This window comes from Ptychodera flava, chromosome 13 (genome assembly GCF_041260155.1).
Source record: "Ptychodera flava strain L36383 chromosome 13, AS_Pfla_20210202, whole genome shotgun sequence".
Classification (NCBI taxonomy): domain Eukaryota; kingdom Metazoa; phylum Hemichordata; class Enteropneusta; family Ptychoderidae; genus Ptychodera; species Ptychodera flava.
This window is the reverse complement of record NC_091940.1, coordinates 14,099,010-14,126,546: the sequence shown is the minus strand read 5'-3', so window position 1 is coordinate 14,126,546 and position 27,537 is coordinate 14,099,010. Positions and strand designations below refer to the sequence as shown.

Sequence of the window (27,537 nt, the reverse complement as noted above, 5' to 3'; positions counted from 1 at the left end):
TATGTGTGAAATATAATTCCAGTTAACGTGTAAGTAGTAGGTATCAAATTATACGCACATAATTTGATGCTTAATTTTAAGGATATATTTCAGTAGACCGTTGTTTTGTCAAGAACACTCATACTTAGGTCACATTCTTTGCACTGAGGTCATTGATGGAAAACGTGAAGTAACCCATTATTCTGTCATAAAAGTTAACAAACCCTACACTTAAAATCTCTCTGTTTGTGTAGTTGTACAGTAATAATTGTCAATGTGCAAGTTGTTAGCTTGCCTGACACAGCGTCACTCCACAGCGAACCGTGCCTGACAGTACTAGTACTACTTGAGGCGGCAGTTCACCAGTTCTACCAAGAGATGACACAAAATAGCATATTTCTGGTTAGTTACCCGCTGCAATCAGTCAACTTGGTTAATGAAACATAAGATATCATTTGTAATGCATTTTAACCCCTTCACCACCGTGATTTGGCTTGACCCCCAATCAGTTATTGTTTTCAATAATAATAATGGACCTGTACACAGGGAAACGGGTGAACAGGTTAACATACAACCATTTGACAATCCTTATGAAAATTAACACACCCTCTCTTTTCACTGATGGTTTGCTCCAACATACACAGAAGGTACGTTTTATTGACTGTCATGGGTGACACCAGTGATGGCATACAGATATTACATGTATTTTAAACTGGATACACTTATTTTTATGCTGATTTTGAACGACTTCAGTCTTGACCCAAACAGGGATATATTGTAGGTGCAGTTTGTACAAGACATCAAGTTAAAGGCACTATAGATGTAACTTTTGATTTACATCGTGTATATGTTGTTGATTGTTAATGTTAGGTCCACAAAACACACATTTTCCAATTGACTTTCTTCTCCCCACCTGTGTTGAAGTACAGAATATTAGCCATGCCAAAACAAATAGGGGCAGTGTTGATGTTGTTGATAAATGAATTCCAGTCAGGATGAAAATTCATTTGTCAATAATAACAGGCTGTGTTGGCAAGTTGAACTCCATGAATTCAAATGTATATGTGTTATTTGGGGAGAGGAACAATTAACAGTAAATTACAAATAGATGATAGACAATAACATTAAAAGTTCCGGCTACAAATGGAGCTGTATACTAGAGTTGGTTTAAACATGTACCCACAAGCTCTGCGTACAGATGACTACGTAGTCTTCTTCTGCAGTGGTGAAGTTTCTCATGTTTTGAGCATGCGTATTATTTCCAAAATTTACATCATCCAGTGTTTTGCCCAGGAATTGTAAAGGTGGGACACAGTGTCCCATGATTGTTAAAATAGGGGGACACTGAGTTACAATAGGGGTCAATGTGTGAGCGAAGAACGCAAAGCAAAGTGCAAGTAACCAAGGCAGAAAGGTATTGTAAACATGTAGGGCTGTTGTTTTCCATCGAAAATTTGATATCATGAATAAATACATTTATAGTAAAATAAGATTGCTGGATGTCTCCTATAATGCTTTGTGACAAAGTTATTTTAACTGGTTGTATTTACAGTTTTAATTTTAAAAAAAGACATCATGATAAAATCAATTTCATGCGCATTTTTCTTTTATGGGGATTCTTGCCAGTGACTGCATTACATGTGTTTAACAGAAATAAAGATGTTTCATTACACTTATGACTCCTGAACTAGAAGTGGTTGAAGACAATAGTTTGATGCACATTGTAACTGTTTTTTTTTATTACTGCTATAAAGTTCTCTTCTTTTTTATAATTGCTCCAATGACTGACAATTTTCCCTGAAAATTGCAAAAAAGATAGTTTAAAAACACAAATATCTGACAGAACTCCTTGATCCTCATGGTAACACATTGCCATAAAGCTGTTTTGACAAGCTAGGTGGTTCTTGTTAAGATCAGCTACAATCGAGCTAGGGGGTCTTGACTATACCGGTATAAGAATTCAGCATTGTGACCTCGATCTCTCTGGCTTGCAGACGATCGGAGAGTGTGTGAGATTCCTTCTGTGGAAATTTGAGGCAAATTACTACTTTGAAAGTCAGGGATATAGTGTTTCAACAAAATTGTGGGGTTGATGATATTTTTAGGTGAAGTTATGAGCTTCCAGTACACCAGAATACACGTACAGTCAATTCAGTTTGATGCCATGTGCCCGGGCTAGGACCGTGGTAATACTAGTGACTGAAAATTTGATTCTTCGTACTTCACTGTACTAGCATATATTTACAAGTAAACGTTTCATTCACAGTTGGTGGTCAATAAAATTTGCTTTGTGAAAAGTTTGTTGTTCTTTTTACAAGCCTTCCGTTTCCGAAATCTTTGTCTGGTTATCGGGATCTTACGTGGCCTAGTATTTTAAGTCTGTTCCCAAGGCTGCAGGGCCCAGTGGACGCACATCGCCTTGCTCATACCACGAATCGTAGACTGTAACAGACTAACTGATTTTCCATAGTGTTTACATTATGACGAAAAAAATAGACTAATTTTTAAATGTTTCATTGTCTCAATAGAGAAGCAATAACTGTACGGGCTATCAAGTATGTAATTTGGTAGCTAAAAAGTAGTCTCTCTCTGTGGACGCTGGACTTACAATACAGCCCTGATTTTGATGCGTCCCTGTGACCCATGTCCGGTATTTTTGCGGGACATTGTTGCTAATTTTGCGTCAAAAGACGCAAGAACGCACTCTGGGCAAAACACTGATCATCCAAGTATGGTTTGTCTGGAGTTGAAAGATAGTATGACAGTAGTGATGACTTCCAGTGACTGAGAATGTTGAATAAGACTGACTCAGTAGATGTAATAAAACAAACATTCCAAAATGACGATGAGAGATGAAGACATTACCACGGAGGAATTTATGACACCACAGCTGGAATAGTGGAGACACCTGTCCTGGCAGTGACGTGACAGATTTCGATGTGTGCGATGCCCTTTTGTGCAATGACTGGAAAGTTTTCATAGAAACTTGGCTTCTCAAGGCTCAATAAGCTCCCCAACTGAGCAGTGAATGTACGTTTGAAATGCCTATGTGTGGACTAATCAGGTCGGTGACTTGTACTTCATGATCACCGAGGGCTAGTAATTATGAAGGCTGTGGTGATCCAAGCACCAGTGGGATTTTTTTCAATGATCACGGCTGAGTTATGTTTCCACAAGTCTGTCCACTGCAAACCCAGTGGTATTGGCTTCAGTGCTTGTGAATCATACACAGCAAGTGACTGCCAGGAAGACTCACAAAAGCTGTCATGGACTTCAAGCAAGGTTGAAAAGCTGCCAATAAGTGATGTTCCAAAACAGATATTGTACGTCACACTCATGTACGTTTATCTTGAATGTCAAAAACAGCATTTGTCTTTTATTGAAACCCTTTTCCCACCAAAATTTTAGTGCAACACTTTACAAATTTTTATGACTTTTCTTGTAATTCTATTGATAATTTTGGACCGGATGGGTATCACATGTCATTGGCTGCAGTTTGTTATCAAAATTTTAGGGGAAATCCAAAAAAATTGACTAAGTTGTAAAAAATTTACTTCAGTGCTCAAAGTGTTAGTGCAAAGTTCATCAGTTACACTGTACATGTACATTACCGCATGCACCCTAGTGTGATTCACACAAGTTGTTCTCAGTCTCTCCCCATGAGCTTTGAGAAACTTTTTGAGTGGAAAGGTCACCTCCTTGAGAGATGTGAACCTCAGCAAAAAACAAACAAAGATTTAAAAAGCATGAGTACCCTTGCAATACCAGTATGTCTTGATTTACATGATCTAAAACTTGGTGAGGTCAATTTATTAATTTTATCAGGGGCAGATTAGACTTGGGAGGGTATTAAAACAAAAAAAGGGAACTGTCAGAGTCATCAGCCATGTTGAGGAAGTAAACTTGTCTAGTTTTACCATAGACTTTTGAAGCTCTCACTTCTACTACATGTATCTGTGGTTTTACAACCCTCAGCTCCTAACCCACACACGGGCTGACAATGGGTGGTACAGTCTGGTAACTCTGTACTTTCAAAAGTGAACCAGCTACAGGCAGTAGTCATCAGAGGCAGTGCATATTTTGCATTCTATGGAGTAGTGTAATTAGATTACTCAACAAGCACTATTCGTGCATACTCTACATATTCGACAAACTCTCTGGCGTGCCGTGTAATTGGTACGTATTACCATGTGCATCACGCATGTAGGTTTAATTTAAGGAAATTCACCAAGGATTTGCTATTTCATGTGTGCAGAACACGATACATACTAATATTAATGATTGGTGCATGCTAATGCAAAGAGTCATGAACACATATCAACTGACGATAAACCACTTATGTAAAACTTACGTAGCATTCGCCTCGAAAGTGAAAGACTTAAACTTTTGCTCAAATTTTCCTCAAGCAATCTTTCAACCATTCACTGGCAAAATCAAGAATAAAAATCAGGGGTCACTGTTCAAATTTTGGAACTAGGAAAACAAATTGCTCAGGATTTACCAATATTTGAAATTCAAAATGGCCTCCATCCCCGACGTTTACTCAATGAAGAAAAATAAAATTTTCGATTTTCGAAAAGTAAGATGGTGAAAGTTCTTCCTATTCAAAGGGTTTCAAAATGATCCCTCTCAAGTTGTAGATCAGAAAAGAATTTGAAAAGTTTGAGCGTCCAAATATCTGTCCTGAGGCGCATTCTACCTTAATCAAACGAATTACCTCAAAACTTGATAGACCAACTTTTGCTCACACTTCCCTCAAGAAAACGTTAAAACTGTTCTCTTTGTAAATGATGATTAAAAATCAGGGGTCACTGTCCCTAAGGCACATTCTTCCCACTGTTCCAGTTGCCAAACAACTTCCCATGACTTAGTTTCATACGTTTTGTATACTTGTTAGTATTTATTTATGTTTTGAACATCTTTGTTGCAAAAACAAACTTGTTTGTCATCACTTCTCACATTTACACATGAGCTGCGTGGGTCTTGGTGATCACAGCTCAAAAAACTGCAGTACATACAATGTCAGTATACAGTAGCATACCGTGCTTGTAGACTGTCTAGCCTACAGACACAAACTTGCTGTTTTCTGTGTATTGATAAAGGACAAAAGTGTTTCTTTTGGCTTATGCTAGAAAGAATGGTTCCACTGTCAGTTGATGCATGCATGCTTGCTTTCATTCATGTATACTACATTCATGTAGCTCAGGAAGCCCTTGTGAATTGAAACTATGAGAATGGTTTTGAACTTGACAGATGAGGAAAATTTGCAGCCTTGTGTGTACATGTACCTCTGCAAAACAGTTACATGTAAATTCTTTTGTTTTCAGTCACTGCACACTCAGCTCAATTCAGATCAGTGACATGGTAGATCCCAGTGAAACATTTCTCTAAGGTTTATGGTGACATTCAGGTGTACGTATTTGTACAAATACATGTACTAGTGTCAGATTTTTGGCCGGTAGCATTGCTAGACAGACTGACAAACGCCTTAAACTGACAACTTGAAACAGTTTAAAACCATGAATTGCCCCTCCCCCACTTTGAAAAATACAAAATAAACTTGTGTCAGTGTTCAATAAAACTAATATCACTCAACTTTTGCAGCAGTGTGTACACACTGTCAGCTCAACACATATCTAGTATCTACAGTCAGTCATGTCTGTGCATAAAATTCCTATCAAGTTACTGTCACACCAACAGACCGATTGATGATGGCTTTCTTATTGTCACACATGGGATGAAATTACTCCATAAATCTTCCATCGTAAACTCATTTTCCCCATAACTTTTTAGAGAAATCTTAATGCCAACGAAGCGTCTAGTGACCTGGTCAAGGTCATCGTACTTTGTGCAGTACAATACGTCTGAGTTCACACCATGGACTTTTAGGGTGAGGCTTTTCAAATTGAAGATTGACCGTAACATGCCAGCATACATGTAGTGTATCTGGTGCTTTCATGCTCTCGTGAAGTAGTTAAAATTCAGTGTCTCTCGCCTTTACCCATACTGCAAATGTGTAGTAAAGTACCATAGAATGTAATTACTACACGCCTCCAGTATAAACTTTAGTTTCACCCACCCTACACACTGTCTGAGTGTCTTGAACCAAACAGGGTTATAGGTGACCATTGCGTAAGCGTAGAGCATTTGTCTTCCCTCTCAATCTTTTAATTTTCCCACACTGATTTTACAAATCGCCAAATGATCACAAAACTCTGGGCTCTTTGAGGTTCATAAATGGAACCTATGTAGCTCAGGGTGTCGCTGTATACTTAGTTGTTTGCTATTGTAACATTGCGTATATTATTGTAAGTCTTCATCAAAGGTTACAGTTTTTCTTTTGGTGTGCATTGTGAGAAACAACCATAAAGAATTTAACAGGTTGCAAGTGTTGCCCTTATAAGTCCTGCTTTTAACAGCTGCCTTCCTGTAGGTCATGTTATCAGGGGTAGAGATCGCGACCTGTTGAAGAGAAAGTTCACAAGATAGGCGGCTTTTGGTTTGACATTTGGATTGTGCCCACGTACTGGTCTGTTTCAATCACACACACACACTCCCTTGTAAAAGAAACATCTGTCTTAGCCATGCTGTAACAAGGCCAGGCCAGATTGAATACAGGTTTCCCAGCGTACCGAGACGCACAATGCTATAATGGTCGGCAAAAATTTGCCTTCTAAGCCAAATTGACCAGTCACCGACTCGTCCAAGTTATCTTTGACAGAAGAAAATACACTTTTTGGTGTAGAACCGACAGAAATAAATTTCTTGAAATTCCAAAAGTGACTCACTGACTTCAGAAATGTATATAATGCATAATTCGGGGCAAATGAATATTCCACATTGATAAAGAATCACTAGCATAAAATTTAAATACCGAAACAATGCTCATTAATATAATTTGCATAAATTAATAATAATTTGCTCCGTATCTTGCACTAATAGCAGAAATGCCTTTGGGTTGTGGGCACACAATTATGCATGCATACTTGCTTGTATGAACATTGTATTACAAAATCTTCTTTTGGCCACATGTCTCCCGCACACATGCACACACGTACATGCGGCTCAAAGGTCACTGGTTTTACTCTCCTACAGTAACTTAGAGATTGAACACAGTCTTAAAAACACTGCACAGAAATAGAAATATCAGGAGACAGAAATGATATCCATGTGTTCCACATTATGTGTGGTCATAGCGCTTGATTTGTCGAGGTGTAAGTTTCAATACTGTGTTAATGTTGAAATATTTCAAAATACATCACTCAGGACCAAAGGGCAGACAATAGTCTCCCAGCATGTTGAACTTTCCGGATCTCTCGACTTTAGCAAGGTGATATTTTTTCCTGTTTTAATGTCTGGCTTCACATTTCATTCTTAAAGAACTGTTTGAGTTCAAAAAAAGTAGGATTTAAATATAGTTGAGGCATACATAGCATGTACCTCATGAAAAGTACAAATGTACAGTGCAGAGATAAGCTAATCCACTGATCCATGTATTGCTTGGCGATTCCCAAACCAGTATTCATGGAAAGTTGGCAGTCTTACATGTGCTTTCTTAGTTCACTACTGTAGCTGATAATGCTTTATCAGATTCATACTGGCACATTACTGGTATTACTGGTGGTTTTCGTTAGTTTTTTTTGGACAAGCAGAATGCCAAATTCACTGGCCTAAGCACAAAATTGGTGTTTCCGGACCTGTGACCACTAAATTTGCTGACCCCTGACTAAATATGTACTGCAGCTTTGGCAGTATAGAATCTGACAGTGGCAGCTGTTGCATGATAGGACCTTGAGGGGGGAGTGGATGTGATGTCAGACGTGCATGATTTAGTCCTGTCATGTGGTGAGTACAATACTGTACAGTTCGCGAGCACTGCCCATGAACACACGTGTGAATCGACTATGTCAACATACAACATGACCTGAAGCTTAGGGGACACATGATGTCACTGCCAGACTTGATCTAAGGCTGAATATGACAACAAACCTAAAAGTAATGTAGACAGTCTGGTCAGCAGCATTATTCAGAGAATGTCATCCATCATTGCCTCATTCCAGAGCAAAAGACAGTTGACATAATGACTGATGTCTTCTTTTCATTCTTGAGTGTATTTGTGCCAACTCTACAGCTCTTCCAAGTAAACATATAACTACGATGAATCTATTTTCTGAAATGTTTTACAAAAGAGACAATAGCATTGATGACATTCCCATCACAAGTGTTCTGCATTAAAAGTTTTCTATTTTCTTATCATTCTATGTGGAATTACAAGCTATACATGTAAGCCATTATGTAGTGATGTAATGTACAGTAAGCATTGTTATTGTTGACAAATGAATCAACAATATTGGGCAGAGTACACAAACAGGCTGTGTTTGTTACTTGAATACAAGGTACATGTATTCAGACATGATTTTTGGTGTAAAATAAGATAACAGTACATGTACATGTACTTTACAAACAGACAAAAATACTAGAAGACCGACTCCAAAAACTGCCAGTGATGGACATAAAGATTTCAGGAGGAATAGAAAATGGAAAGGACTTGTTATTTATCATCAAACAAGATGTTCATGTATGCAGAATGTACGTACATATATACATACATGTACATACATACATGTACATACACTGTACATACATACATGTACATACGCTGTACATACCGGTACATATATGTACAATACATACATACATACATGTACATACATACATACATACATGCATACATACATACATACAAACATACATACATACATACATACATACATACATACATACCGGTACATACATACATACATACAGTACATACACATACATACATACAATCATACATACATACAATCATAGATGGTAGATCTCGTTTTTGCTGTCTATGATACCATCAAGACAGCTCATATTGATATCATAATCTTCTACATGTTGTCCCTTGTCACCAGTGCCAGTGAAGAGTGTCATTGGATTGCTATCAGTGCCCCATTACAGACCCTGATAATGGTGAAATGCTTGACTGATCAGAACAGCACAGGTTTCAAAGTCACCCATGCTTGTTAGTTTATTTGGATAGCCTGTACATTGTCCAGTACATTGTGACTATTGATGCAGACCCCAAGGCTAACTATGTGTAAATTAGAATTTAACTGAAAGCTGTTAAATGCTCTACATGCCATTCTATTTGTGGCAAATGTGACCATGGATGCAATTAGTGCTTGGTAACACCTACATGTAATTACTTGCTTAATTATGAAACAAAGAAGTTTTCCTAACGACCCTGAAGTTTATTTACATAATAACAGTTAACAGTTGATGGTAGATAGACCTATTGTGTTAACATCATTGTGTAGCATAGATAATGGCTGTGGGGGCTTGGATTATCATAACTAAATGAATGTGTAAATGATCAAATTAGTACAATGTGAAGGTACATACATGTTCAGGGTTGTGCAAATGTGTGTTAGACAAGGCTGCTTGATATTCCAAATTGCATGCAGGGAAGATTTTATAGGCAGTCCTCTCTAAGATGTTAATTTCATGATCAGGCATGAGTCAGCATTAACAGACCTTTCACATCTCTTAACCCTTTCACCCCCAGTTGCCTGTGTACAGGTCCAACTTTACCATAGAAAACAGTGGATTTGGGAAAAACCATGGTGGTGAAAGGGTTAAAATAACATTTTGATGATTTGACAACTGTAAAACAAAGTGTTAGTTCAGCCACTTCATCTTGACAGTTTCTCAATCAGACTTGCGAATGAACTTGTAAAAGTTTACAATTTTGGAAATCCTTTGTTGTTCCGCCGCTTTTTTACAGTGTTGAAAATATCCATTTTCATTTGAACTGATCTGACCTCTTTTACGAAGGTCATTTTGGACAATAACCTGACCTGTGTATTGTTAATAATGAGACACCAACAACATATACACAATGTCTGTACACTGGTATTTGAGCTCATTACATTCCAGTGTCTATTGTACATCCAACCTTAACTAATGCATGATGCATTGTGTAAGGTCTCATGACCTTATGAAGAAGGCATAAAAGGTCATATGCTGAATTGATTATGAGTTAATGTAGATGACCCACATTTCCAAGGTTGTCTTTTAAAGAGCCAGTTGCTGTAACTTTTGACAATTTATTCATAATTTGTTTTGTTTCAAGTTTTTTGTTCTGCTGCCAAAGCATGTAACACCTTTCCATTAAGGTGGTTGGAAAGGCTAGGGCGTCAGTTATAAATTTCAACAAAACTATTAAAATATAAAAGTAGTCAACATTCTCTGTGGAATAAAAAAAACTAGACATTTGGGCACAAAGGCATTGCAGAGTTATAGCCTGTTAAAACTTCTGAAAAACTGACCAAATAAGAAGAAGTTGGGGAGTCCTTAGTGTATTAACTATGGTAGAGGTCCCCTAGCTTGTAATAAAATGTTTGAAAAGGGAAAGTCATTATTTGCTGTTTTTCAGGAAAGTTTGACAAGGTGGTGCTGGCATTCAGAGTGAGTGACTGCTATTGTAAATGCATTTTTAGATTCTTTGAGTGTCAAAGAGGTGTCAAAAGTGAGATTAACCAAAAAGACTGCTCTTTGACTTCAAAAGAGGGGTGCAAATATGGCTTGTTTTCAACATTTTTGACAGAATAACAGTTTTCCTACATAATTGTATACCAATTTAATCCAATTTTGAAATGAGATATGGACATGGAATTTTTACAGCCTATTAACAAGGTTACAGATAAGATTTGTATGGCACAATTTTCTGTATTTGAAGTACTTTTTGAAAAATCACATTTTGAAATTTGAAAGAATTTTTAATAATTTTTTGATATATAAACCTATGTAAAATCATAAAAACAAATTTTATTTACAAATCCTGCCGTACAAATCTTACAATAAATAGTGTCAACATATTTATAACTAATTTGGTAATATTAATACTATCCAATTATTATTAAATTCAAATATGTAAAAAAAATATGAAAAATTAAATTTTAATATTTACTGGTGTCATATTTCAAAATCATGGCTGCAAATATACAATTTTATATTCTTTGGAGAAAATATTACTAAGGGAGTTATCCTGAAAATTTGAACTAAATATCTTGATTCTAACACTTGAAACTTGACATTAACTCTGAGAAAAGAATTGGTGCAAAAATAGCCTTTCCAGCCACCTTAAGCTTTGCAGCATAGCGCATATACATATACTGCATATGGAAAATGGACTGTTATTGTTTACATTAAATTTTACTCTAGACCAGAAGTCGCTTGTCAACAATAAAAATGCAGTCTACGCATGTACAGTGTGAGTTGACAAACTTGATGCTGTGTTTCTCGACATGCTTTTGGGAGTACAAGAAGAAACTGTAGTTTACATAAAAATAATAATAGTGAAAAAATCAAAAGATACAACTACTGACCCTTTAACATTACAGATACAAGTATATTTGTATATTTTGATATTTGTCATGCCTTTGTACAGGAAAGTTTTGTATCAGGCCTTGTGTGGCCACCACTGATGTTGATTCAGAGAGTGCCGAGTTTACAAATGTTACAATAGGCCTGATGTGAAATTTTCTTGATTCTAATTCAATGAATGATGCACAATATACATATACAGTTGAATGGTCCAGTCCTGAGTTGTAAAGGTATATACAGGTGTAAATGCATATTGTTTTTATACTTCTTCTTCCAGTGTGTTCTTGCTTGGCACAAACTGCTGTCTTTTCTAGATAGCAGGTTTGACAGCACTATATATAGCCAAATGTGGCGATATCCATGATGCTATTTTAATGAGGGACTGTAATGAGCTTGTTTTGAAAAAAAAAGTAACCCATTTTTATGAAGTCCACACGTGCAGAGGCCTATGAAATATGCCAAGTGTCCCAAATGAAAATATTTTGTCAGCTTACGAGCGACCTCTTTCCAGCTACCACTCACTGTCTCTGTTGAATTACCATGAGCTTCAGGACACGTTGTCCCACACGTATATTGAAATGTTCATGCCACACCCTTCACAAAGGAGTTTCATTACATAGGGCAGGTACCATGTATTTTGGAATTGGACTGTAAAATTGAAGATTTTTCATTTAACTTCCAAACAGCCAGTTCAACAAACAGCCTAGTTATGAGTGATCGAATTGTTTTAAGTTTACACTGTCTTTTGTGTATCAACTTAACTGTTTTTAATTCCATGGCCAAAAGCACTCAAAAATTCCCAGTAGCTTGTCGAGCCATATGTGAAAAGTTTCATTTTCAGTATAAATGTGAAATGTGTGTATTTATCACTGTGTTTGAAAGCAAATTTATACCTGAATTGACGTTTTATTTTCACAATATTCATACATATGCATGTCAGTTATGTGATCTCAGAGTATACACTAGACAATTGATCACTCCTTTGCAAATCAAACTGACATTTTTGGCTGCATATGTACTTGTCTCTGATAATACCACCGGTTCTGTGTATTCATTTCTCATGGACACATTTATGACTAGTGTAAACAACAGACTTAGATTTTATTTTAAACATATTGCCGATATGATTGGAGGAAACTCTCCCAGCAGAGTGCAGCACATATTTTGTTGAAATGTGTGGCAAAGGTTTTGTGACTCATACTCAGAATAAGGCTTTCAGAGTTTCGTTATCACAGAGTGTATCAGATATCCCTTTCAAAGACATGGCTTCCACCACTCACCACTTCTTGTAGGGTTAACCCCCCTCACCTCTGTGGTTCGGCCCGACATGTAACCTGCGTGTATTGTTTTCAGTGGTGAGACTGGACACCTGCCAAAAGAAATTGAGGGGGTGGAAATGGTTATAGTGTCACTATTTCAGCGGTGTGGTTGGACTGTTGCATTGGTAAATTCACATCTAGCCTTTGTTTCAAACTCCAAATTATGTAGTTGTAAATGAGGCCTACTGTACCGGCAGAGCCAAAACTGAAGATGTATATTATGTGGTGAGAACTGATTGTAATTGGACTGCTTTTCTTCTCTATGTGGAAATCTGTTCTTAGATACAGTTCTTAAAGTTGTAACTTCTTTAATTTTCAGGCAAAACAGACAAAAATGACAGATTCCTCAAATACACTTGTACATAGGCACAAATTCTGAAAATCATTGCAATGCCGGTCCCTCGTATTGTTCCTGGTTTGTGGAAATAGATAATTTGTACTGTAATTGCATATGCAACAGTCGAAATTTGTGCCCAGTAGAGTATTCGCAGAAAGAAATGTGCACACACATGTCATGTAGTGATGGAAGGAAGATGTTGAAATGTGAAACAGACTGATGATGTGTAACTGTAAGAGTGAAAAGTATTTGTGTAGGTGTGTGTGTAAGCAAATACAGGTACAGCGTGATGCCCACAGGTCCACAATAACTGTAGAATGACGCATTGTTTATTTTAACCATTTCCTGTCCACAGATACAAATAAATCAGACACAATTGCTGGACTTCATGTCTGTGTCTGTCATCCCTGTAATAACCAATATCCATTGTAATGGATTGATAAGTGATGGGTAAACATTTCATTGTAGAGGTTACGGTATGCATACTCTATATGTCATTTCGGCTTCATGAAAATCTTAGCCTGTACAATATTTCCATCACACTGTAGCTAAATCATTTTTGTGTTGATTATCAGTTTCCATCTGCATATTACAGGGGTGGAACAAAACCACTCAGGAAAAGGAGTGTCAAACAGTCTCCTTTTGACTTGGCAGCAAGGTCGTTGAACTCTCCAGCTTGAAAAAAAATTTTCCGGGGCCCTGGGCATGAACCGATGATATTTAACCACAGGCATGTACTGGTAATACCGGAATACCCATGTATACCGATATACTGCTGGGGTATCTTCACCACATAACAATAACAACTGAAGAATTCTATACTCATAGTTACCATTACTTGTCCACTCATACTTTGCATGTGTAAACTTTTGACCACTGGAAAATTTTTTGAATTTTTATTTTCACTAACTGGCGCTGGAAAGCAGGCGTTCTTGTTGACAGACTTCATAGATTCATAATAGTGAAGAAGTGTGACAGGATTCTGCTGAGAAAATAAATTCTCGTTCCGAGGAACGTGAAACAGAGACGCAAATGTTGACGTACCAAACTTTTCATTTTTTCCTCGGTATAATTTCTCTTATGCGGAGAGGTTACAGAACTTTCAGTGGAAGTCACACCGATTGGCCGCCAAAAATAGACACGAACACCGAAGACGGACATGACATTCTCACCCTGACAGCACCAGGGGAGAAGAAGTATGCCGAGAATGTGATCGCGGAATGTTGTTACACGGCTGTAAACACACATACACACACTGCCATTTATAGGTGTTCCAGGTTAATGATCAGAGAGATAACAGCCCACCTTTGCATTGAATGCAGTCTCAGAGTTGAAAGCAGTGCATTGAAGTGACAATGTGTCATATGTACAGTACACTGTTTTGGACTCTGTAGTGCATACACCACTCCTGTTGTTGGTGGTGTTGGCAAAAACCTACATGTACTTTTGTTGGCTTTCACACCTGCAAGTTCAAACTTCATAAGTGACAACCAGTGCGCTCCATGGTTTGTAAAAACAGAGGGATACCAATTTACATAACAATACATAATTTGCATATACTTTTGTTGTTAAAATGTATTCTTTGTACAGTTATCAACATATGAATACATTGTTCCAAAACCAGTGGGGTGACCCACTCCTAAAAATCCCCTTGGGGAAAACCCTGGCAACAGGTAGATCATTCTAGTGTAAAATTTGCAACCTTGCAGCACTTGTTTGTCTTCCCCGCTGTGGATCTGTCTGGTTATTGTAAGTTTTGTAAGGAATGAAACTCAAATTTACATGCTCTATGCAAGGACTCTAGCAGTTGAAAACATTCCAATCAGTTCCAACATTGCTGAAATGTGTCAACTCTTCTGTAATGCAAGCTTCATCCAAGGCCTACATGTATATATGACATCACCAACACATGACAGAACATCGGTGATGGCAAGGTTGAAATTATAATTAGTTCACCTTGAAAGAGAGGTTTTTACCACTGGCGTACATTTCATTGTGACCAATCTAGACAGCAACTAAAATTTTGGTGAAAGGTGTTTGAATGAAGACAGTGCATTTTGTAACCCATCATCAATACGTGCTGTTTTACTGCTTTGAGGTCTGATTTCACCTCAGGAAATGGTAGCGGTTGTACTGGAACTAGGTATTAAAAAGGGTTAATCAAAGTGTAGAATGAAAGACGCATGAAAGGTGTTGACACACCGCAGTTAATATCACAGACTGCATCTCTTCATCGTACTTGCTCTGAACACGAGTCAGTCTCTTTCACACCTGCAAGGCTAATTGATACGCCACCAAACACTAGACATGTACACATACCCTCACCTGAGACGACAGGCAAATGGTATCAAATGTCGGAAGTTGTTCTACATACCGTCTTTACCCGCAACTATGCTTGCTATTCAAAGGCATGTGTGGGCCAGCTAAAAATACCTGAAAAGTGATATTTGCTCTGGTGTGGCCTTGGCCTCATCATCAATACCTGGTTTGTTTGGATGGCTCCAATCAGTCCAAGCCAAGCATTTACGCACAGGCTAAACAAGTTGGCATTTGTATCTCCATTACCCTCAAATTTGAAACTCAAGGGATTTGGTGTGACACTCTGAGTGGTGTACCTGGCCAAAAAATATTTGGGTAACTAAACAAGTACGTGTTCATGTGGATGCTGATTACTAAAAGTATTCCTTCCGACCTTGTGTGATGTCTTCAATGGGTCATGTAGGGACATGGATATGCCCAAGTCTTTTATTATGTGAATTCTCTGTAGGGTTTGCTGTATTTAATGAATGCAATCTCTAGTACATGTATGTATTAGCGAGATGATTATTAGCCAAATATGACACACCGAACATGTACTACATACAACTACATATAGCTTTATATCGCATGGGTAAAACTATCCGAGAGGATATGGAAGGATTGGACAGAAAGGATCCTCAGTGAACCTTCCATTCCCATTTTGCAGTAGTATAGTCTAACTTGTACCATGTGACTGTGAGAACCACATAGTAAATACCACTGTAAAAGGGGTAAGAATTCTGCATGTGCATGTTGAGAAGAATCTGACCACAGTCATTAAATGAAACTACATGTAGTATAGCCGTGACCATGGCTGTTGATGGTAGTAATAGTATACAATGTAGTCATTACCAAGGCTGTTGCAATGCATGGACTTGTATGCACCAAGTGCAGCTGTCATATTCCATACATATTACACAAACTGTAGTATTTGTGTCTGTAGCTCACTATGTACAGCTTATCCATGACCCAATCACTGTAGAATGTCAAATCAACATTTTACGACTTAATCCCTTTGTCAAGCACATAATTTGATAACCTACGATTGATTAACTCACTGCGATTGGCTTTCTTTTATCAAGGTCATCTCTGGGGGCGGGTGTGTAGGTGCTTTAATCTGCTCATTGATGGCCATTTTGATGTCAGAATTTCCTACTTCAGCAAAGTGATAGACTGGCGTGACCTTTGTCCTCAGTGAGGTCATGATCGACACTTGACACTAGTCCTAGAGATAAGGTAGTGATGAGTTGATGGAATCTCATCGAATGTAGGTCATTTATCTGGTGGCAGCAAGGTTTGAGAGATTTTCTCTCTTGAAGTGCAACACAGTTTGTTAATTTTCAGGCTGTTTTACATTACCATAATGTACAGTTTGCATGGCACATTTATTTGGGTTTAAACAGCAATTGACGACAAATAGCAGTGTTTCAAATAAAATAATTATAAAATAACTATATAAAATAACTATTTTTTCATACATGGGGAAAGATACATGTACACATGTGCTAAATTAAATTGCTATTGTTTGTGGGTTTTTTTTGCCTAATCAAATTCAAGCGTGGTATGATGAAATCAGGACAACTACACTTGTAGTTCTTGAATATCGCATTACGGCTATCAAATGGTCAGTGTACAATCAAAGTACAGCTCATTCACTTCCCATGGATGTGTTTTATCATGAGATAAATATACATACACTTTGCTGTGCTCTAGATTTATTGCAGAATTGCTAGACATTTATAGTTATACAGGACGTGATTAAACAACTTGTGAGTGTCTGTTTTCTCTCTAAAAGCACTCAGTTGTACTAGATTTTGCTTGAGGTAGTTTGCGGTTAAGTGAGAGACTCAATAATTATAAAATAATTTAGAAATTGATTTAACTGATGTATCTTCCTACATAAATACAAATTAGTGTCATGCCAATAAATACAAACGTATTATGGTACTGTAAGTATACATGTACTGTACACATCGGGGCAGATATTCCAACTCAGATTTTTCCATCACTTTGCTGTTACCCTTATTTTGAAAGAGAATGGTTAAAAGTTTCTGTTCTGAAAAATTGTGCAAAAGTTAAAATCATTCGCTCTTGAAAAGCATGCTGTGGTATATGGTGGTACAAACGTAACAGACAGTGCCAGGCATGGTCCTGCCCTAAAGACTATACCATGTACTACTACATGCCCATTGGATGCTGCAAGACTTACATACTAGTAGTCTCATTCTCTTCTGGGAACACCCTCAGGCAATATTGGCTTGATTTCAGATTTAATCCAGGCACTTTTTGAATGTGTTACATGCTCTGTCTCATAATTATGAATGTTAATATCAACTGAGACTGTGTAGCCATTTGTGCACAGTTCTATGCAGAATTATTCCTCAGTGGTGCTTGGTTAGTATAGCCAGAGACACAGGCACTGCATACAGTCAGTCTGTCCCATGTGCTGGTTTTAGTAGAAATAGCACAAAATTATGAGTATAAATTTCAAAGCTGTCGTCGTCAGAGCAAAGTACAGCATTTGATGATGCGGCAGCTGCAGTTGTTTGTTTCAATCATGCAGATCTGGATTTACACCAGCCATGCTTTCAAGTCAAGTTCAAATCTCTATAAGTGAAAATATTTTTAAAAATGTGTCATCGGCGATTATCTCACATCACACATTTATTTTGTGTTGTTGCATTGTTGTTGCTTGTATTTTTCTCTTCAGAACAGTTTTTACATGTAATGTAACACTAGTTTGCATTCTATTAGGCCTCAGCAATACGGTATTCATTCATTCTTGAACTAATAGTGGTGTATACAGCTCAGTTTCATCGTCCATTTCTATACCCTCATAAGTTTAGCAGCAAATTAAGTACTCTAACTGTCCATTTATCAATGTTTTTAATTACTTTTCCAATTATTGGTTTGAATAGAAATGATAAATTCATATGCAGTGCATCACGATATTTAATGGCGCCATTAATTAACTTGTATACATATCTGCACAATCGAATAGTTGAAGCTTGAAAATGTCAAAATAAATACTGGCCTAGAGATCCACAATAAAACCGAGCATTGATATGAAAATAAACAGAATATTTGAAATTAAGTCTGAACCTAAAGGTATTTTTTTAGAATGATAGTATTAGTAACTGATTTGCATTTCGTAATCAACTTGGGGTCTGAGGATGGAAATGCTTCACTCCAATTGCTGAGCTTTCTTCAATTTTGCCACCTCTTTCTTTGTCTGCCCGGTGAATTTCTTCCTAGGTCCATGGACGTTAGAATTTTGGCCACATGTCCTGTGAGAACAGCTGTCCGTAGAAACCATCTTACATTCGCTAACTTTGCATTATCATTGAAATAATAGACTGGCATTTCAACCTGTATCATCTAGCACAACCTCTGCAAGGAGTCCCTTTTCAACAGAAATGCAACTTTAATACAACTATGAATTTTCAATGTGCAGCACACAAACAGAAATATGTTGCAAAGTTATAAAACTGTTATTGTGGTATTAATGTACATATTTGCTAAAGTGAAGTCTGTTATTTGGATCCCACTCTGTCTTTTTTTGATCAGACAAAAACCTGCCATGGTGAGATCGTACTTGTTTTTAAGTAAAAGTCTATTCATGAATTGAAAACTGATCTGCCAGTCATCAGTATGAAAAGTTGCATGACAGTTGCACATATGTTGCTGTGAAAATCAAAACAAAGTTGACAACTCTGTTGCTTAATTTTTAAGCTATATGAGTAATTAAAGTCAAGAATGCATTGTAATTTCTGCTTTCCAGTTACTGGGGTTTTTATTTTTCTTTTTTTAAAAAAGATAAGTTTGTTCCAACAAAAATGGCAATTAAATCAAATCTACATAACTGTGAATGCGTCAAGTGAACAGACAAAATTACCAAGCAAGTCTGCAAATTTTACTTGCACAAGTTTTCAGAATAGCGCCCTCTATAGTTTGATATTTAATAGCTCCGTAATTTGATGCACAGGGCGTAAATATACTGGTAAAAACCACTTGTATAAACTCCGTGAATGCACTGTGTATCTGTTGACAATGCAAATGAAACAACAGAACACAGTGTGGAATGTTACAAAGTTAAGGCCTAGGTAGAATCAAATGTCTGAGATGGATTTTGTCGTTTGCCAAATGTAGGCTGAATACACATTTGTGCAAAAATCAAGTATTTTTTTCAGGTTATAAAATTCTCATCTTTCTGACAACAGTTAATTAAGCTCACAAATGTACTGCATGTGATGATAATTACAGTCATTGGGTGCAGATGGTACGTAATAGATTGACCATAGAAAGCCTCTCACTGGTAAACAGCTGCGTTGTGATAAAATTGAAATGTGTTTGACATTCAAGGTGACTTACCATAAGGCTTTCGGCTGGGTGTGTGTCATCATTTGCATTTTATAATTAGCAATCTATAGCAGGAGTATTAGGCCAAGTGACTTCCCCCCGAAACTATTTTCATTTTCATCAGGAGATAGTTGTTTTGACAATGGTTTAATCAGGAATTAGTGTTTTCTTTTCATTAATTTGATTGGCTTTGTCTACTTTGCAAAAGTAGACAATCAAGGTTTTGCCTGTGTGTGTGCCATCTGTTGAAAAACAAAAGGAATATCGTTTCATGGTTTCATGTATTCTTAAGGAAGACCGCACCGTGTGGACATATGTTCAGGCATTCAAATTTTATCAACTCTTTTCTGATCTATTACTTGTTGGTACTAATTTTAAAGCTATCGGTGTAAGAAAAGTTTTTTCAGATTTTCTGAAATCAAAAATTTTACTTTTCTCCATAGAGTTAACACAGGGATGGCAGCCATTTTGAATTTCAAATATCAGAAAAATCGTAGGTAATTTGTTTCTGTAGATGTAGTACCAAATTTTGCACAGTGACCTGTGATTTGTTTCATTGAAATGAAAGAAGTTTGAGCAAAAGTTTAATTTTTTCAATTTTGAGGCGCATACTACCTCAGTAGGTCAGGGGCCTTCATTTCTACAGAATGAGTACAAATGATGCCAGCAGAGGACTGACAGTTTACAAAATGCAGGTGAAATTCCATAGGAAATATACCCAACACTCAATGAACTTTAGTTAAATATACATGTATCTCTTAGGAGTTGATGATTAATTTAACTTGATTTTATATATATTCTCATTTTTGGCCCAATAGAACTACCTGGGTACATCTCATTCATGTGGATAAATTTTCTATTGTAAAAATTGTACTTCATTTTGTAAGTTGTTTTGAATGTAAATTGCTATCATTTTTCTAAGTCTCAAATAATGTCTTAAAATAATTCTTCTTGATCAAAAGAGGTTAATGCCTTATGCAGGCCACACACCATCACAACTATTTAAAATGAATATGCATGGTATGTTGTACCATGTGGACGTGAAGTACTTCACAAAAAAATTTCATAAATTTTTTCAAATAATATTTTAATTTCAGATACGGGCAAAAGATCCTTGACAAAGCACAAGTTAACCTCATTTATCAAACATCTGCTTTAGGCTCACGACGTCTCCCAAAAATATTACAAAGTTCAATACAGCTAATATGATGTGCAGTTTTGATATTTCTGGAATGAAACGGCCACATTCAGAGACTAGTGACGGCCACTGAAAAGGCGACTTGTAACAAATTAGTGCCTATATCTATTACAAACTCTGAAATAAATATTTTTGGATGAATTATATGTATACATTCTGAATAACTAAACGTAATGGAAATTGAAAGTGACAGCAGACAGAGCATAATTGATGCATAAATGTTTTGACAGGGAACAGTTTAAACATGAGAAGCCTATGCATGTGTTGTTGTACACTGTACGCCATATGTGCTCTCAATAAATACGCTTTGTGAACACACACACTGACTCAATGAAAGCTGCTAAACCACAATATTGTACCTGACCAAATTACAAGTTGACCGCAGAAACTCCCTAGCGTACACATACATTGAGTGAATGGAACAGAAAAAGATTTCAAAGTTGAAATCTGTGAAAATGCCGTATTGAATTTTTTTTCCCCCCACAACAGCAATAACACACCACAAACCCTCCAAAGCTGATCAATATTAACGCTGTTATTATTGAACATAGCTCATTATTGGCAAGACTTTTTTTTTCTCTTTCACCAAGAGGGAATTAGATTACAGGAAATTTAAGATGCCAATGGCTTATGTAAAGAGATGTACAATGTGTAAAAATAACTCAGATATGAGGCATTAAACTGAAGATGCATTACTGTTCCAAAAATAAAAAGGGATAAAAAAAATATATCCTGTTTAACACTCAAAAGCTAGTATTCTCTGATTTTCGAATCCACGTTCAGAGTCTAGTAACGTCATTCTTGTTTATATAAATCTTTGCTTTTTATAGTTGGCCTTTAGAGCATCGAAGGAAGATAATTTTATTAGCGTGTGTGTTCCCTTGTGTAAAAATCTAAAAAAGATTACATGCACTGTCACGACACCAGTTTTAATTCTATTATCCGTTTTTTATTTTTGTGCCATTTGAGTCTGTTGTCTGTCCATGTAAAATGAAAAACATTTCATCACCCTAAAGCTCTAGTAATTACACGGGTGATTGTCCTGAGGTATATGTCTATTTTATGTGATGTAATTGTTGAAGTTAACTTGCTGTATTTGATGATATTTTTTTCTCCCTTTGAAAGGAAAGGCGTATTGTTCAACTTGAATAAGTAATGGTGAACACTGTAGATGATACATTCTCATTGTTACAACTACCGGTATACATGTAGACCCTGTGGTGTATGTCAGACATTGTCTTTCAAATTGTAAGACAATACAAAACAAGCATTGACGATGTTCCCTTTTGATAGATATATTCAACGCAGTACAGTCAGTGTCCATAATTCAATCTCGTCAATTCATCTTGTGTTTCTGTAATCTTATGTTTCCATGCAGGTGTCTGCTACAAATGTGGAGATCCGGTGACCGGAACAGCCCAGGCCTGCCAAGCTATGAGCAACCTCTATCACACGGATTGCTTCAATTGCTGCTCCTGTGGTAAGCCCAAGTTTTGCCTTCTCATTCCAAAGGGACGGCGGCAGTAACTTTTGATGATATTCTCATTATCTTTGTTTGATTTAAGAAGTATCTTGTCGTATTCTTCTCCCTAAAGTGCATTGATACAATGTGTTAGCCTAATCCACACAATGCATTTGTGTACAAAATGCAGTGCTATTGTTGGACAAATCAGTTTTGGCCCTGACTAAAATTTATGGTCCTCAGTATTTCTGGACATTTACACAAGGTGAACACATGGCATTGTGATATGATTTGGGAGTAGAACAAATACTGTATTTGTATTTTGAAAAAAACAAAAAAATACTTGAAAATATATCAAGAGTTACAGCCAATGGAGCTTTAATGTGTGAATGATAGATACTGTTCTAGGAAAAGGAATATCTTAACCACTGCACTGATTTTCACACATTTAGTGCTTTTTAGAGAAGAAAAAATGACAACCCTTCAAACTAGGAATGCCCTCTCTTTCTCTATCTTTCTCTCCCTCTCAGAGAAAAAATCAAATTGACATAATAGTTGAATTTTTATTACTTTATTCTATAGCATTGTAAACTTATGTATGATAAAGTGGCAATTTGTACAAAAGGTTTGAATACAATTAGAGAGTTAAGTCAGTATGTTTGTCAGGTTTATATTGGAGACTTCTCCAATAGTGTGTGCAGCGTCCTGTGGTTTGATATAATGCAGGATTCAACCAAGTTTTTTAAGAGGAAGCGATGAATAGTTGCGAACTCATCAAGGGAGATTAGGCAATAACTTCAATGCCAGGCTTTGAATTTGTCAACTAGAATCCAGCTGATCCAGTTCTTGATTTTGCAAAACCTCAAAACATGGAGGTCATTTTGTTGTTTTCAAAGCCACAAAACGACCATGTCTAGACTACTGCTGAAGGTGATGATAGGGCTGTTAAAAACACCTGTTGTATGCTGCATTCATTGCTTCTGCTTCTCCTGGGCCAACAAAACAATCATGTTTAGATTCAAGAGAAATATCATAGCAATTACCAACTAACCATTATTCTGCAGCCTTACGGTAGTTCGTGCCTCGAAATTGAAAGACTCAAACTTTTGCCCGAACTTTCCTTAAGAAAGCTTTTAACCATCCCCTTTCGTAATCAGGAATAAGAATCGGGGGTCACTGTGAAAAATTTTGTACTACTGGAGAAACATATTACCCAATATTTACAGACGCTTGAAATAGCGTTGATCGCGATTTCAGGTTTGTTACTAACTATAGCTGCACGCACGCGACTTTTGGACAACGCTGCCTAAAATTCGGACAAACGTTGTTGTTGCATACGCGACTGTTGTTGCAGCTTGTAGTCTGAGCCATTAAATACCACGAAGTAGCGTGACTTTTAGTAGCCATTGTAATGCTTGCAGGTTTTATTTTCGTCGTTCATGCAGAAAATGCAGACACATATTTATTTGTGCATATTAATAGGAGAGAACAGTGACGTCATTTGCGATCACTGTTATTCACAATGGCTGCCATCCCTGTGTTATCCCTATGAGGAAAAATTAAATTTTCAATTTACATAACAATATAAAGTGGGTAAAAAATTTATTTACTCAGTGAGCACCGAGATGTGATTGACCAAAAAATGTATTGTAAAAATTTGAGAGTCCAAATTTCTGTCCCCAAGGTACAATCTTTCTCATGTACCTGTAGAAATGATGGGTCATATCATGTGCTTATAATATGTTTATCTCAGAGTTTTGTACATGTTAACCCGTTCTCCCCTATATTGCCTATAGACTGGTCCAAAATCACCATTGATAATGAAAGGTTTTGGATGAGCCATTTGGGGTGTAAAGGTTTCAGAAATCAAAACCTAGAATAGTGTGTTAAATCCTTTGAGTGCTAAAGTCAATTTTTATTGCCTTTATAAAATATACTCCGGTCAATTTTTTTGCAGATTTTTTGCCAAAATTTTGATAGAAAACTGTAGCAAATGAAATGTGATGTCCATTTGGTCCAAAATTGTCAAAAGAATTATGGAAAAATTCATAAAAATTGGTAAAATGTTGCATTAACATTTTGTTGGAAAAAATTGCAGTACTCAAAGGGTTAACAGTAATTGTGTACTCTTTGTACCAACCAAGTATGCTTCTGTCTGTGCCATAAACAGTACAGGAATATTTCAACCTTTGTCATAATCTCACACAGTCCAACTCCCATGATTAGAGTGAATTTGTAATAATGCATTATCACTACACAGAAGTATCAGTACAACATTTGATCTCTTTCATCAAAATTAGTAAAGTATCACGTATTCTTGATTGAGAACACATAAAGGCCAGTAGCTGTAACTTTTGATGCTTGTTTCATTGTATTTGTTTTACAGTGTCACTTTCACATTCATGTTCTACTCCCCAGAGCAAAACATAAAATATTAGTTTGTCAATACGGTGTCTATGCATTTGAAACACACTATCATTGCTTGCATTTGAATTTAAGTTCAAACCAGGATTCAGTTGTCAACAACATTAATGCAGTTGATGCATGTACAGTCTGGTTTGACGAGCTGAGTACTGTGTATTTCGGAAGCAGAATAAGGAACAGTGGTTGACATTAAAAATCAAATGTAGCTAAAAAAAAAATCATAAAAATTTACAGCTATTGACCCTCTAATCCTCTATTTCCCCCAAGAGACTACACTTTACTATTGCTGCGTTGAATTTTACTGAAAAGCACACCAAATATTTGATGATTTGTGATTCAAAGTAACTACCACAAGGTCCATATTGTTTGAGTCGTCGTCGTCGTCCATCCAATGCCAGTCAAGACTATGAATATTGTTATGTAGGTCATTTCCCCCCACACTCATCATGACCTGAGTTCAATTAGTCTAGAACATTCTCAAGGTCACTGCCCTTGATGACCTCACAACCTTGAATTCAATTAGTCATGTTTGGAATGTTCTGGAAAGTTGATTAGTTGTGTAAGGGAGATAATTTTAGAACAGTAATTAGCATGTCAATAAAAGTTCTAGATTGTTCTTATATGCCTTTATAAAAGGGACGTGCACAGCTTCCAGTCAGACTTTTGGGATCGTGTCTCTTGTGTGTTACTAAACTCCAGCAGTAGTCATTCTCAAGACTTTTCAAGACCTTCACTGCCAACGCTGGATTTATACTGTGGACTTTGTGCAACTACAAGCCTGCAAGCCGAAGGACTGTTCATTCATCCGACTGACTGTTACAACTCTGCTGAGACTGGAGCTTTGCCGTCCCAGCTGAGATAAGTAGTCTGTACAATTTTAAAGCTTGTACTCTATCCCTGACTTAGCAATTAGTTTTATTTTTGTAATAAATTTTGTTTAAACGTTAACTGCTGGGTTCACCCTTTGTTCGTTTTCTCTGCACGTAACAAATTGGGGGCTTGTCCGGGATACGAATATTTTGAGCCGTTTGACAACATTTTGACAGCCTTTTTAAAACTACTGTATACTGTGAACTCAGCGAAATTTAATCATGGCGGAATTTAAACCAGAGGAAATGGATGACCTTGATCAGGACACATTTGATTCCCTCAGAAAAGACGACCTCATAACACTGGCAAATTTCCTTAAAGTAGATGTCAAAAGATCTATGCGCAAGCGGGAAATACAGTTCAAGATTGCAAAACATTTAGTTAATTCTGGCCATTTTGAGGAGTCTGCCTTAAAAGATTATGAGCCTGACGGGGAGTCCTCCTTCGAACTCAAAAAATTAGAATTAGAAATACAGGCAGATTTGGAGCTTAAGAAATTGGAATTAGAAAAGGAAATGAAAGAAAAAGAATTGCAAATGGAAGAAAGACAGAAAGAAAAAGAAAGGCAGGAAAGATTAGAAATGGAAGAAAGACAGAGAGAAAAAGAATTGCGATTAGAAGAACAGCGATTACAGGTAGAAATAAAACGTTTAGAGCTTGGACAGTCAGGAAAATTCTTCCCTTCAGACAAGTTTGACATCACTAAGCATTTCAGGTTAGTTCCCCCTTTCCAAGAAAAGGATGTTGACAAATATTTTCTCCATTTTGAGAAAATTGCTCAGAGTCTGAATTGGCCTAAGGAGTCCTGGTCTATGCTTTTGCAGAGTGCTTTGGTGGGTAAAGCCAGAGAAATTTACATTCAGTTGTCAGTAGAGCAGGCTTCAAATTATGATTCTGTGAAGGAATTAATTCTCAAGGGTTATGAGTTGGTGCCTGAAGCGTACCGTCAGAAATTTAGGGATTGTGAGAAGGCGAAAGATCAAACTTATGTTGAATTTGCTCGAACAAAAGAACAACTGTTTGATCGTTGGTGTTCTTCTGAAAAGGTCAGTCAGAATTATGACAAATTACGACAACTTGTTTTGATTGAGGAATTTAAAAGGTGCATCCGGAGTGACATCAAGACGTTTATCAATGAACAAAAGGCAGATACATTGGAGGTTGCTGCACGTTTGGCCGATGATTATTCGTTGACCCACAAATCTTCATTTCTCAGCAAACCATCCCAGTCCTTTTCATACAGAAACAATGCAGGTAAATTTAACTCGTCCTTTTCATCCAAGAATTTTTCAAAGGAGAGTAGAAAATCAAATGACAACAGTTCACAGAGTTCAAGTAACACTCCCACATCATCAGATGCCAAGTCTCAATCTCCTTCTGACAAACAGTTTGGTACACTTTCTTGTAATTATTGTAAGAAAGACGGCCATTTAATGTCAGAGTGTTTCAAATTGAAAAGAAAACGTGAAGGTCAAAGTGGTCAAAGTGGATCTAAGCCCACCGCTTTATTTCTTCATCAACTCAATTAGAGTCTAATAATGTGTGCAACACATTTTCTGAGGTTAAATCCCTCTTATCCCCAATTAATGAGGTCAAGGTCAATTCTTCTCAAGATAGCATTATGGGTATTTTCGAACCATTTCAGAGTTTGCGTTTACGCAAAAATCGTGCGTATTTACGCATTGAAATTGACTCTCTACGCATTTTTTTCATCGTTATGCGTTTTCTATACGCAAAGGATAATACCGAAAGCACTCCCCACGACTGAGCTTAGGCGACAACCAGACGAAATTTGTTGCAACACATTTCTGTAAATCACTCATTTTGTGTGGAGAGTTTCGAATTCTCTGGGCGTTGTCTCAAAAATCGGCATCGT

At 36.9% G+C, this 27,537-nt stretch overlaps 1 protein-coding gene across 6 annotated transcripts in view; it reads left to right on the top strand.

Annotated features, from left to right (window-relative positions):
• LOC139147518 (Wilms tumor protein 1-interacting protein homolog) overlaps positions 1-27,537 on the top strand; it is a 54,803-nt gene that overhangs the window by 1,983 nt on the left and 25,283 nt on the right. For all 6 annotated transcript variants that reach the window (XR_011555740.1, XR_011555739.1, XR_011555738.1 and 3 more), the window contains exon 2: positions 22,284-22,385. Coding sequence is in view for 3 of the 6 variants with exons in the window: in XM_070718638.1 (XP_070574739.1) it covers positions 22,284-22,385 (102 nt within the window). In the remaining 3 variants the exon portion in view is untranslated. The remainder of the gene's footprint in view (positions 1-22,283; positions 22,386-27,537) is intronic.